This window comes from Lagenorhynchus albirostris, chromosome 3, assembly GCF_949774975.1.
Source record: "Lagenorhynchus albirostris chromosome 3, mLagAlb1.1, whole genome shotgun sequence".
NCBI lineage: Eukaryota > Metazoa > Chordata > Mammalia > Artiodactyla > Delphinidae > Lagenorhynchus > Lagenorhynchus albirostris.
This window is the reverse complement of record NC_083097.1, coordinates 63,603,072-63,617,704: the sequence shown is the minus strand read 5'-3', so window position 1 is coordinate 63,617,704 and position 14,633 is coordinate 63,603,072. Positions and strand designations below refer to the sequence as shown.

General features: G+C 37.1%; 1 protein-coding gene across 2 annotated transcripts in view; it reads right to left on the bottom strand.

Moving 5' to 3' along the window:
• The window catches only part of FAM151B (family with sequence similarity 151 member B), a 33,037-nt gene that overhangs the window by 15,105 nt on the left and 3,299 nt on the right, over positions 1 to 14,633 (bottom strand). For both annotated transcript variants that reach the window (XR_009539513.1, XM_060143211.1), the window contains exons 3-4: positions 8,409 to 8,534; positions 2,636 to 2,801 (exon numbers count right to left, since the gene is read on the bottom strand). Coding sequence is in view for 1 of the 2 variants with exons in the window: in XM_060143211.1 (XP_059999194.1) it covers positions 2,636 to 2,801; positions 8,409 to 8,534 (292 nt within the window). In the remaining variant the exon portion in view is untranslated. The remainder of the gene's footprint in view (positions 1 to 2,635; positions 2,802 to 8,408; positions 8,535 to 14,633) is intronic.

Sequence of the window (14,633 nt, the reverse complement as noted above, 5' to 3'; positions counted from 1 at the left end):
TGTACATATTCTGTTTTATATGTAAATATTTTAATTATCACTAATATAGACTATAGTAATGTCATTTTCCCTTACCAGAAACTTAAATAAGAAAAACAAAACCTATATTAAGAAAACCACAAAACTTTACTAAGAAGAAATCAACTTTTTGTTGTAGTTTTAATTTTCTGGAGCTTTACAAAATAATTAATAAAACTCCTCTGGAAGAGTAAATGTGGAGGAAAAGCCATAACATTTTTGGAAAAAAAAAAAAAGACTGAGGATGAACTTTGCCCAAGAGCAAGACACAATGCTTACTACGAAGAATAACATACTATGTTCCTAGCCTGGAAGACTCAATATTATAAATATTGCAAAATTACACTTCGTTCCCAACTAATCTATAAATTCCATGTAATTCTAATTTAAAATATCCGTGGATATCATTCTCAATCCTTACATGTATTAGTATTAAGTTTCCCATAAAGAACTGACAAAAGGTTTGCCAAAATGATCATTTGAAGAGGAGGGTCCTGATCAGTATACTACCTAAAATTTCTTTTTGGTAGTACTTATTTAGGAAATTCCAGGGAAGATATAAACTTAGCTCTTATAGGATAGAGTTTTTTTCTAAAAAGTTACTTGGTAAGTCAAACTTCTCAGTACCTATTTTCCTATTAACTTCATTTAGAAATTGGGGCTAACAAAATAAAAATCATACTTAAAATGATAATAAACCATTTAAAATTACATTCTAAGGTAAAATTCCAGATAAAAATTTTAAATCATCGTATATTACTTAGTTATTGCGTGTATACAAACAAAATAACTCAGAGGCACAAAACAAGAACTATTAAAATTTGACTATTAGGTCATTCAGCTACTCTTACAGACGTAGTGCAGAGTTCCGGTTCAGAATGTGAACTCTTCAGCCAGGCTGGCAGCTCTCCTACCGATTACGTGACCATAAGCAGGCTACTTACCCCTCTCTGCCTCTGTTCCTTCATCTGGAAAATGAGAATAGGAATAACCTACTTCTTAGGATTGTTATGAAGACTAAATGAATTTACACATTTAATGCTCTTAGAACAGTGTCTGACACACAGTAAGTGCTTATATAATTGTTAGTTAAATTCATTCCCCTTCAAATATGTTATGACCAAAACTCTTTTTTTAATGGCACAGCCTTTCAGTGGTAGCTGCTAGCATTTAGGAATGAAGGAGCTGGTCTGACTGGTGAGGAGCCAAAGAATATATTACAGGGGCTTCGCTGGTGGCGCAGTGGTTGGGAATCCACCTGCCAATGCAGGGGACATGGGTTTGAGTCCTGGTCCAGGAAGATCCCACATGCCGCGGAGCAACTAAGCCCATGCACCACAACTATTGAGCCCACGTGCTGCAACTACTGAAGCCCGAGTACCTAGAGCCAATGCTCTGCAACAAGAGAAGCCACCGCAATGAGAAGCCCATGCACTGCAGGGAAGAGTGGCCCCTGCTCGCCACAACTAGAGAAAGTATGTGTGCAGCAACAAAGGCCCAACACAGCCAAAAATAAATAAAATAAATAAATTATTTTTAAAAAAGAATATATTACAGAGAGCAAGTCTACGGGCAATAGTAAACATCAAAAAAAAAAAAAACTGAGCACATGAAAAGACAAGGAGCTCTAAAATTCAGCTCACCAAGCACTAATGATTAAATGCTTTATTTCACAGTACAGAGAACACTGGACTGGCTCCAGGAAACCTGGGATCTGGTCCTAGCTCAGCTCTCAAGCTTAGCTATTGTCATTTAACCTCTCTAGGACTAAGTTTCTTTGTCAAGAAAATGGAGTTGGACCGTTCACCCCTCTAAAAGCTTTAAGATCTTGAAACAGCTTTCATTCACCAACAGTGTAAAGAGGTTGACTGGTACACTCAGGCCCGCAACAACTGATTAGAGTAATCTTAAAAACCCTGTAAGAGCTCCAAATCCTTATTAATTTCTTGAGATAATTCAATCTAAAAATATTGTTCCAAGATAAGGCAGGATTACCACACATCCTAGATTTTCATAGCAGTTGCCTTCATGGGCCTTATGGTGAGCTTTTATGGTGTCACAATAAATTCCTGGCTTTCCCTCTAATTTTTATACTGCCAAAATACCACAGAAGTAAAATTTTCCGTGATAGCCACAGGGAAGGAAACAACACTTAATCTTGCTCTCTTCATTATCAATGTTTCCGAAATATTATTTTTAAGAAACATTTCAATTATTAAAGAATTCTAGATAATTCCCCTTCCAAAAATATAATAACACAAATCAAGTAGGAAACGCATTAGCTATCCCAACTACTGCCAAATCTCTCTCTCGAACTACTTTTTAATGAAAGTGGTATTTTAAATTTACCGTTCTACTATTACAATGGTCACTTAGGATAACTTCCTATATAAAAATTAACTTAATTTTAGCCTTAAAGGGTTCCCAAGAAACAATTTTAGCAAACAACTCAGTGTGTCTTTGGTCCATTCCTGAAACATACTAGCTTGCAATTCCATTTTCAGTTTAGATAAAGTATAAAGTTATTTAGTCAGGCACAGATATATAAAGTTACTGATTTTTTTTCCATATTGTTATTCTATAACAACTAGGAGACTGAACATGTTTGTACAAATACCTCTTAAAATCCAGTTTGATGCCTTTATTGCTTTTTATAACTTCAGCCAGCCATTCCTGTAAAGTATTATCACTGTTTGTTTCAGGAGGATGAGCCATGATTGGTTGGCCATGTTCTGATCCAGCACTTGGAAAAATGACATCAGCCTCTATCATATGAGCAGTACCTGTCCAGATAAAAGAACTTACATTAATGCTAATAAAATAGGGACTGTAAGAGATGGCATATTCAGTATCCTTTTGAGGAAGATAAAAGGAAAGAAAATAAAATTTCCTGAGTAAAAGACTAAGTGCCAGGTACTATGTCAAGCCTTACATGTTGCACTTATTTGTTACACGTGAGCAAACAGGCAGTGAGGAGTGCAATACCTTTGCCTAGGTCACACTCAAGCTGTTGTCCTAATATTTAATTTCTTCCCAGTATATGGCAAAGTGAGAATACAAAGGGAGGCTTAATAAGTATTTGTTGACTCTTCTGAGAACAAAAATAGTACTTTCATCTTCTCACTCCTCAAATTAGAAACTACAGATGTTTATTGTTTATGTTTGAAATTGTATGTTATAGATTCAGTTCCTTGACCTAAAGCTTGGCTACTATTTAAAAGCACACATCCCTGGAATGGGTAAAGAGCTTCACCAGTCACTTAGTGTGAGTGTGCTTAGCAGGCTCTGATAGACTAACTCCAAAGATGGCTGACAACAATTCCTCCCATATGTATGTGCCTCTCTCCTCATCTCTTTTTCCTCCCCTTGAGTCTGGGCCGGTTTTGTGACTTGCTTTGACCAGTGGAAGGTAGTGGAAGTAAAACTCTCAGTTCTAAGCCAAGCCCTTAAAAGGCCTGGCAGCTTCTGCTTTCATCCTCTTGAAAGCCAGCTACCATGTAAAGAAGTTCAGGTAAGACTACTGAAGACTCAGAAACCACATGGAGAGAGAGAAGCCTCATGGAAGAAAACTAAGACCTCCTGCCCGACAGACAGCATGAAGGTCTCTGACATGTGAGTGAGGCCATTTTAGAATTTCTAGGCCCAGCTGAGCTCCCAGCCAAATGCAGCAACACGAGTGCTCCCAATCTATACCACATGGAACAGAAGAACCACTAGCTGACCCACAAAATCATGAAAAATGATAAATCACTGTCATTTTAAGCCACAAAGTTTTGGGGGTAGTTTATTACACAGCAACAGAAAACAAACAGAAATAGCTACCTGGAAGTGGGGCCCTGCCATAACAAAAACCTGAAACCTGTGACACTGGTTTTGGGATCCAGCAGATTCTAGAAAGGCACTGTTAAAGCAAGTTAGAAGAGCAGTGAGGAAATTCTTTTCACGTAGTGGTGAAACTTTTGATAACGTTGGCACTTGTAGCAACTGGTGGAAGATAGAGAGGGTGCCTAGTCAATTTGTGGATTTGGCTAAGGAGGTTTCCAGGCAGAATGTTGAAAATGCCAACGGAGTTTCTTTTAGCTCCTATGATAAAGAATGGGAAGAAAGAGCTGAGTTAAATAATTAACTATTTACATTTTAAGCAGCATAGAGAGGAAATATTTCCAACTCAGGACTTGTGCTGAGTTAGAAAATAAAACCATTCTTTCCAGCTGGCAGGAGATTCTCAAAGTAGGAGAAAGCCTCAGGTCAAAAGTCAAATTCAGGATGCTGTTAGTAAACCACAGCCTCGGGATCAAGATCAAACCAAGGATACAGCTACAAGACCCTTTATTAAGACTTCAGAAATATGATGCCTTGGGTACCCACATAGCTAGACAAAAGAACATTATAGAATCTTAAGGGTGTTATCCCATAGCACCCTAACTAGCAGACCAAGTAGAGAGAGGCCTACCCCAAAGAGATCCAGCAATAAGGTTTTTGATTAAAGGGATGGTTTATAATTTGATATATAGAAAGACTAGTACATTTTTAATAGAGCTGTATCCACTTGGACCTGAAAAAAAAAAAAGAGAGAGACAGTTCAAAACGAAAAGAAGCCTATAAACTCTCAAATTTCTATAGGCAGGAAATAGGCTGAAAAAGCTACCCAGCTGCATATATAAGCCATTTTCCAATAAGCGTATGAAGAGATGCTCAACATCATTAACCTTCAGGGAAATGCAAATCTAAACTACAATGAGATACCAATTCACAAGTACTAGGAAGACTATAATGAAAAAGACAATAACAAGTGTTGACAAGGACATGGGGAGATTAGAAACCTCATCCAGTCTGTTGGTGGGAATGTAAGAAGGTGCAGCTGCTTCAGAAAAGCTTGCAGTTTCTCAAAAAAAGTTAAACAGAGTTATATTTGAGATGCAATAGGTCAAGCTTCTGTCTAATTTCATAAAAATTAAGCAAACATGACTTCTCAATAAAGTGGTACTTAGCACAATATATGTAGGCATTCCATCTTCTCTATCAATGCAGTTGTAAAGGAGCATATAGGCCTTGGAATTCCTTAACAGTAATAGTCAGTGTCTCTATTTATTAACTCCATTCATTTCCCATGAATAGAAAAAAAAATCACTAAATGGCAGTGACAAGGAGTCTCAGGTCCCATGTAAATTATGTTCCTGAAGGTCTCTTTTAAGAATAAGAATAGAAACTAAGCAATAGGGGTAAGACATCATGGTGGCTTGAACTAGGATGATGACAACAGAGATGGACAGATGTGGACTAATTCAAAATATATTTTGGAATAGAATTATAATGTCTGGATAATAGAGCAGATGCAAGAAATAAAGAAAACATAGAATAGATGATTCCCAGATTTCTGGCTTAAGAATACATGGGGAATTCCCTGGCATTCCAGTGGTCAGGATTTGGCACTTTCACTGCCGTGGGCCCTGGCCAAGGAACTAAGATCCCGCGAGATGCGTGGTGTGGCCAAAAACAAACAAACAAACAAACAAAAGAATCTATGTGGATTATGGTGCCATTTACTGAGATAGCAAAGATCATAGGAAGTACAGGTTAGTAGACATAATTAAGAATTTCATTTTGAATAATTTAAATTTGTGATGCATGAGAACTCTCTAAGTGAAAACACCAAATAAGCAGTTGGACAGACTAATACAGAAGAGAGGGAGGCCTGGCCTGGAGACATGTTTGTGAGCTGTCTAGCCTCTCTCCCTATTCTCCCACCCCTGGTCCTTGGGCAGAAGCCTTTTGAAGGTCAGGGAATGCTTCTCCTTTGGGAGACTGCCTGGTCACCATATTTCCCAACTCAGGGAGAGCCAGATGAGGAAGTCTGCACATCAAGATTATCACTCCAACCACAGGAGCCCCAGCTTGTGACAAGAGCCAGACAGTAGAAAACAGCTTTGTTTTTTCTGATTTTCTGCACAAGAAAATCCCAAATAGTTGCTACTCACACTCAAAACAAAACTCAAAGAAATATGTTTATAGAAGTTAAACTTATCTATCTTATCTATCTTGCCTATACTGTTTACATGCTCTAATGCAGCAATTTATTATATTTTTTAATACATTTAGTTGATGACTATAGTCACACTTTTCCTAAATATGTTACAAAGCCTTTTTTTAAAAACTACATTTTTTATTCTCAAAAAGACTTGATGATTTCAATTTTTTAACCAGCATTTCTTTTAACATATATTTTTTAAAAATCTACATGCAGAAATGTTATAACAAAAAAAATTACATTATACGTAATAACTTTTTTAAACAATTTTGACTATTCTGAGGTCGGATGTGTTGACAATGCAACACCAAATGACACTCTTACATTGTTCCTCCTGTACTTTGTTTTTTTAAAACATAGACATTGTTGAAAATCCAGTATCACATGTTAATCAAAATAGAAACAGCTTCATTAATAACAGTTGTACTAAATTTAAGTATTCTGGGAGAAATAAGATAAACCAATGAAATACATGTCTCCAGGAATCTGTTTTCTTTCCTTTGGACTAGAAAGAAATTGCAAGACTAGCCAGAGCTGAGAAAAGGGACTGGATGAAAAACATCCCCCAAACTATAAAACTTGGGGCTCTTGTTGCCTAAGAGAAGGTAAAGAGGATATTATTTGAAAACTAAGTAACCTATAAAAAATTCCCAGATCAACACCAGACTTCCAGCAACTGGAGATGACTTGCCATAAGTCATTTTTAAAACTTGGCTAAAAGTAAATGATCCATAGTTAATTAAATTATTTCTAGGGATGAGGCTTCCGCATTTACTATTACAAATTGTAAATTTTTTCCAAATTTTTAGTTGTTATATAGAAATAAAATTTATTTTGTTTTGATTTTATACTGTCAAAAAAGACAGATTGTCTAAATTAACCTATGAATTATAATCATTTATCTGTAGAATCTTTTTGATTTACTATATACGCAACCATATTGTCTGTACATAACAGCTGTATTATTCCTATCTTTCATCCATTTAAAAAAATTGATATATAATTCACATACTATAACATCATCCTTTTAAAGTGTACCATTCAGGGCTTCCCTGGTGGCACAGTGGTTAAGAATCCGCCTGCCAATGCAGCGGACACGGGTTCGAGCCCTGGTCCGGGAAGACCCCACATGCCACGAAGCAACTATGCCCGTGCGCCACAACTACTGAGCCTGTGCTCTAGAGCCCGTGAGCCACAACTACTGAGGCCCACGTGCCTAGAGTCCGTGATCCGCAACAAGAGAAGCCACCATAATGAGAAAGTCTGCAACTAGAGAAAGCTCATGTGCAGCAATTAAGACCCAATGCAAACAAATAAATAAATAAATAAAATAAAGTATACCATTCAATGGTTTGCAGAATATTCAGAAAGTTGTGCAACCATCACCACCACCAGCTAATTCCAGAAAAATTCTGTCACCCCAGAAAGAAACGCTGTACCCATTAGCATTTACTCTCTAGTCCCTATTCCTATCAGCTCCAGGCAGCCACTAATCAACATCTTCCTGAAGCATTGCTTTTGCTAAAATTTATTTATTAAATAATCACTGTTCGGTTACTATGTGGTAGGCACTGTTTTAGGTATTAGGGATATTAGAAGACAAGGTTCTTCCCTTTGAGGAACAAAGAAAAGCAATTTAAAAGAGTATCTTTACAATAAAAGAAATATATATTTAGATACATTATCCAGATACATAACTAAGATGCAAAAAATGTGTAAATTTTTACAATAAAACACAAGGTTACAAGGAATTCTTCCTGTTGGAACAGGGCACTTCAAGCTGTGCCCTACCCCTCTGGTGATATGCTTCCATTCTCCTAAGCTGCTGCAGCCAACAGTTTAGTTAGCCTTTTCATAGCAAAAGGCTAACTAAACTGCTACAGTAATCATCTGATTACAGATGGAGCTAGTAAACCAAAAGGCTTGGTTTCTAGCCTAGGCATAAATATTGCCCAAGGCATTATAAATTAGTATTCAATGACTTCATTCAACAACTATTTATTGAGCTTCTCCTTAGTACACTGTGAAAGACACAAAAATATGTATGTACGACATACAACCTGACCTTAAAAATTTTACCTAAATCACTACAATATATAAGCAAATGTAATAACATATGAGAGTTTTAAATAAGGCATAGAAACGGTAAATCACTTCTGGAAAATGAGAAAATTCTTCCATTATGGAAACTTGTTCATTTTGTAAATAAAATGAGATCTTTTACAAAAATGTTTATGTTAGCCAAGAATTTACACTTGAATCATCTAAGTCTCTGGCACCTGCAAATATGACCAGATACTTTTTTTAAAAAGAGTTGACTTCATCTATAATCTAATGTAAATACAAGTAACTAATGACTTACTTCTCAGTGCCTCATTCACTTGCACCTTGTGGTTAGCCGCATGATACCAGATGATCTGGGCGCCATCTTCTGTTGTGATCTGGTTATTTCTGAGAAAATATTCCAGTATGTTTTCACTCCAAGATCCTAAAATAACAGCATTTATATTAAAAAGAAGTTTTTATAGGGTAAATTTTTTTAATAAAAAAAGGGCACAGCATATATTGATAGAGAAAAATAAAGTAATAAAACTGGGAAAATATAAGATTTAAAAAAATTAAGAACAAGTATTAAGATGTGGCAAGTATAAAAATATATATTTATATATAAATAGGCTATTTATGATGTAAGTAATAATTAGTAAACATATAGGATAGTCTGAACCTCAGAACTGTGAGGAAATATGTAGGAAGAAAAAAAAAAACTGGTAAGAAGCAGATATTTTAAAGCAGGAATTTTCACATGGTATCTTCTCCAATCCTGGCCCCATAAATAAGTAAAGTGTATATAAAGCCAATTCTATGTTAAAAAAAACTTCTAAATTTTGTAGAACTTAATTGTCTTCTCCACCTGAGGCTCCATTCTATATTTATATTAACCATTTAGAATCTTAAATTACACATTTAAGCATATTCACCTTCAAATTATAAATGTCAACAACACTTACATGAGTGACTAAGTAAATTCTGAGTTAGTATTTATAGATTTATCTAGCATGTACAAATATATGTAATTCCCATAACTATCGACTAGTTTTTGGCAGACCAGACTTTTTTCTTTTTTTTTTTTAATTATTTATTTATTGTTGGCTGTGTTGGGTCTTCGTTTCTGTGCGAGGGCTTTCTCTAGTTGCGGCGAGCGGGGGCCACTCTTAATCGCGGTGCGCGGGCTCCTCACTATCGCGGCCTTTCTTGTTGCGGAGCACAGGCTCCAGACGCGCAGGCTCAGTAATTGGGGCTCACGGGCCTAGTTGCTCCGCGGCATGTGGGATCCTCCCAGACCAGGGCTCGGACCCGTGTCCCTTTCGGTACGCGGGCCTCTCACTGTTGTGGCCTCTCCCTTTGCGGAGCACAGGCTCCGGATGCGCAGGCTCAGCGGCCATGGCTCACGGGCCCAGCCTCTCCCGCGGCATGTGGGATCTTCCCGGACCGGGGCACAAACCCGCGTCCCCTGCATCGGCAGGCGGACTCTCAACCACTGCGCCACCAGGGAAGCCCCAGATTTTTTTCTTAATTAGGCATTAAAATGTGAGTTAACCAAGACTAAAATACTTGAATCAGTTCTACTCCATATTATGCCATATCGCAATATAAGAAGGATAAAAGACTGAAAAACAGTGAAAGAGGTATCTATAATCTTACCCCGCCAATTCTTGTTCACTGGTTTAAACATTTAAGTGGCTACCAAATGGCTGCAAATTCCCTATGCATGAGATTATATCTTCCGTTTAATTATTTGTTTATTAATTCCACCTAACAACAGTTAAAAACCTAAAAATGGCCATCATAAACTGATGATAAGATATTGAGAGAAAGTAAAATTTGATAAGAGAATGGAGGGGCATATGAAAATAACTTCTAAGTAACATGCATGGAACTCAGTAACCACTCTGCATATTGGGCTACAGAATAAAGAAACTAAACAGTTAGCTGTAGCATCCACTACCCAAGCAGTCTCCTATACAAAACACATGCCCCTTTTCAGCATAGGCAAGAGAGTCACAGACCTTTCAGACTCAGATGAAAATACATGGCCATCATTTTTTACATGTTTAACTTAGGCATCTTAAAAAGGTACAGTAACTACTGGCTAAAACAGAAATGTCCAACAATGGGAAAAAGTAAATCACAGTATATCCTCATGATAAAATATGTAATTGATGTGGCTGTTAAACATGAAGTTTTTGAGATATGCCAAAAATCTCACAGAAATGGTAATCATGCATGTTACCATAAAAAAACTAAATGTTAGTTAATAGCACATGCTAGATGTATCCTTGACACCTTCCAACTAAACACACTGGATTCAAAATTTTTATAAGGGTAACTTGCAGATTAATAATAAAATACCACGATTCCAGAAATTAAAAACATTTGAAGCAAAAAGTTCTCCTTGCCCAGTTAATGGGTGAAACTGTACCTTACACTTAGCCACAACTGTATATATCTTTTCATATACACAGAATTTCAGACTCTAATTACCTATAATCTAGGGTATTATCACTATTTTAAGTAAACTGTTATTCTGAAAATAGGGCCAGGAGAAAGGCAAAATTACTTGTAATTTTTAAAAATTAAGACTTTTAGTGGGAGCAGTTTCAGGTTTATAGAAAAAACTGAGCAAAAACTAGAGAGTTCCTATATGTGACCTCCCCTAATTTTTACCTCTTTCTGTGGTGATGAAATTGCTCTGAAATTGATTGTGGTGATGGTTACACAGCTCTGAATATACTAAAAACCAATGAATTCTATGCCTGAAATGAGTGAATTGTATGGTATACAAATTATATCTCGATAAAGATTTTTAAAAAGTTAAAAAAAAAGTAAAAAAAAGAAAAATACATCCTCCCTTTGACCCAGAAATTCCACTTTCATAAACTTATCCCATTGACAGATATGTTTGTAATATGTAGGAAATGACACATTTGATATAAGGATATTTATTGCAGCATTGTTTGTAACAGCAAAAGAGTGAAAATAACCTAAATATTCAGCAACAATGAATTCACTAAATAAATTATGGTATATCCATGCAATGGAACACAATGCAGCCATTAGTAAGAATGAGGCAGATCCATATGTGCAATATAGAATAATCTCAAAGATATGTTAAGCGAGAAAAAAGCAAGGTGGAGAACAATATGTATAGGTACTGCAGTAGGAAGAATAATGATCCCTCCCCCCACAACGATGTCTATATCCTAATCTGTGAACTGTGAATATGTTGTTACACAGCAAGGGCGAAATAAAATTACATGTGCAATTAAAGTTGCTAATCAGTTGACGCTGATCTTGGATTATCCAGGTGAGCCTAATTTAATCACATTAAGCATCTTATAAGATCCTTGTTTTTTTTTTTTCAGTTTTTTTTTTTTAACATCTTTATTGGAGTATAATTGCTTTACAATGGTATGTTAGCTTCAGCTTCACAACAAAATGAATCAGTTATATACATACATATATTCCCATATCTCTTCCCGCTTGCGTCTCCCTCCCTCCCACCCTCCCTATCCCACCCCTCCAGGCGGTCACAAAGCACCGAGCTGATCTCCCTGTGCTATGCGGCTGCTTCCCACTAGCTACTTACCTTACGTTTGGTAGTGTATATATGTCCATGCCTCTTTATCGCTTTGTCACCGTTTACCCTTCCCCCTCCCCATAGCCTCAAGTCCGTTCTCTAGTAAGTCTGTGTCTTTATTCCTGTTTCACCCCTAGGTTTTTCATGACATTTTTTTTTAATTCCATATATATGTGTTAGCATACGGTATTTGTCTCTCTCTTTCTGACTTACTTCACACTGTATGACAGACTCTAGGTCTATCCACAGATCCTTGTAAGTGAAAGGGAAGGCAGGAGAGTCAGTGTCGGTGTGATGCAATGTGAGAAAGACTTGACCAGCAACTGCTGGCTTTGAAAATGGAGGATGAGACCATGAGCCAAGGAATTCAAGCAGTCTCTAGAGGATAGTAAAAGGCAAGGACATTGATTCTCCCCTAGAGCCTCTAGAAGGAATGCAGCCATGCTGACACTGATTTTTAGCTAGACCCATTTCAGACTTCGGGCCGCCTGAATTATAAGATAATAAATTTGTGTTGTTCTAAGCCACTAAAAACTAATGCTCTAAAAAACTAGTTTGTATGTTTAAAAACAAAGTGGGAGAAGAACAAAAATGAGAAGACAGTATATGGTAGCATGTATACTACAATCTTAACTATATGGTTTTTTTTTTTGGCCATGTCACACGGCTTATGGGATCTTAGTTCCCCCACCAGGGATCAAACCCAGGCTTCCTGCAGGGGAAGTGCAGAGTCCTAATCACTGGACCACCAGGGAATTCCCTATATTTTCTTAAAAGTCAGGATTGTCAGAAAATATACCAAAAAGTTAACTAATGGTACCTCTGAATATGGGCACTATGTATTGTTTTCCTATTTCAATATACTTTACTGTATAAATGTTCTATAATGAGCACATATTATGTTTACAATCAGGAAAAAATTTAAACTGAAAAGAGAATGTATTACCAAAACTATCTGATGTGACTACTTATGTTTATGTAAAAGATACTGTAACCTTCTGGAGTAGAACTGCCTGGCTTAAAACCCCTCTAACTGTTTTGCACAGCAAAGGAAACCATAACAAAAAAGTGAAAAGACAACCCACGGAATGGGAGAAAATATTTGCAAATGGTGCGACTGACAAGGGCTTAATATCCAAAATATACAAAAAGCTCATACAACTCAACAACAAAAAAATGAACAACCCAATCAAAAAATGGGCAGAAGACGTTAATAGACATTTCTCCAAAGAAGACATACAAATTGCCAGTACTTACATGAAAAGATGCTCAACGTTACTAATTATTAGAGAAATGCAAATCAAAACTACAATGAGGTACCACCTCACACCAGTCAGAATGGCCATCATTAAAAGTCTACAGATAACAAGTGCTGGAGAGGGTATAGAGAAAAGGGAACCCTCTTACACTGTTGGTGGGAATATAAGTTGGTGCAGCAGTATGGAGGTTCCTCAGAAAACTAAGAACAGAATTACTACATGATCCAGCAATCCCACTCCTGGGCATATACCCAGACAAAACTATAACTCAAAAAGATACATGCACACCTATGTTCATAGCAGCACTATTCACAATAGCCAAGACATGGAAACAACCTAAATGTCCATTGACAGATGAATGGATAAAGATGTGGTACACATATACAATGGAATACTACTCAGCCATAAAAAAAGAACGAAATAGGGCTTCCCTGGTGGCACAGTGGTTAAGAATCTGCCTGCCAATGCACAGGACATGGGTTCGAGCCCTGGTCCAGGAAGATCCCACATGCCGTGGAGCAACTAAGCCCATGTGCCACAACTACTGAGCCTGTGCTCTAGAGCCTGTGAGCCACAACTACTGGGCCTTTGTACCACAACTACTGAAGCCCATGCGCCTGGAGCCCATACTCCACAGCAGGAGAACCCGCTGCACTGAGAAGCCCGTGCACTGCAACAAAGAGTGGCCCCTGCTGGTCGCAACTAGAGAAAGCCTGTGTGCAGCAGCAAAGACCAACGCAGCCAAAAATAAAATAAAATTAAAAATAAATAAATTTATTTTTTAAAAAAAGAATGAAATAATGCCATTTGCAGCAACATGGATGCAACTAGAGATTACCACACTAAATGAAGTAAGTCAGAAAAAGAAAGACAAATACCATATGACATCATTTATACATGGAATCTAAAATATGGCACAAATGAACCTATCTACAAAACAGAAACAGACTCAGACATAGAGATCAGACTTGTGGTTGCCAAGGGGGAAGCGGGGAGGGAGAGATATGGACTGGGAGTTTGGGGTTGATAGATGCAAACTATTACATTTAGAATGGATAAACAACAAGGTCCTACTGCATAGCACAGGGAACTATATGCAATCTCCTGGGATAAACCATAATGGAAAAGAATATAAAAAAAATGTATATATGTGTATGAATGAGTCACTTTGCCATGCAGCAAAGATTGGCACAACACTGTAATCAACTATACTTCAATTTTAAAAAAGTGAAAGAAAAAAACACCTCTAACTCTGGGGTCAAACAACAGAGACACACTAATTACCAGCTTCTAAAGGCTGCATAAAAAAAAGCTGGAATAATGCTTGGCCACATCACTTTGTCTACATCTCCTATCCTCATCCTCACCCAATTGCCAAAGAGGAATAGGACTGCTCAAACTATTCCTCATTTCATCTGCTGAAATTATGGGTCAGGTAAATGTCACATTCCTTTCATTTCAACCAAGATCTCAAAAAGTAATACTCCTCCCTCCTCGCCACTCCTTTTCAACATTATACTGGAAGTACCAGCTAATGCACTAAGACAACAAAAAGAAATAAAAGGTGTACATACTGGGAAGAAGAAATGAACTGCTTTGTTCACAAAGATATGGTTGTCTATGCAGATAATCCAAAAGAATCAACACAAAAACTCCTGGAATTAACAAGTGATTATAGCAAGGTTGAAGG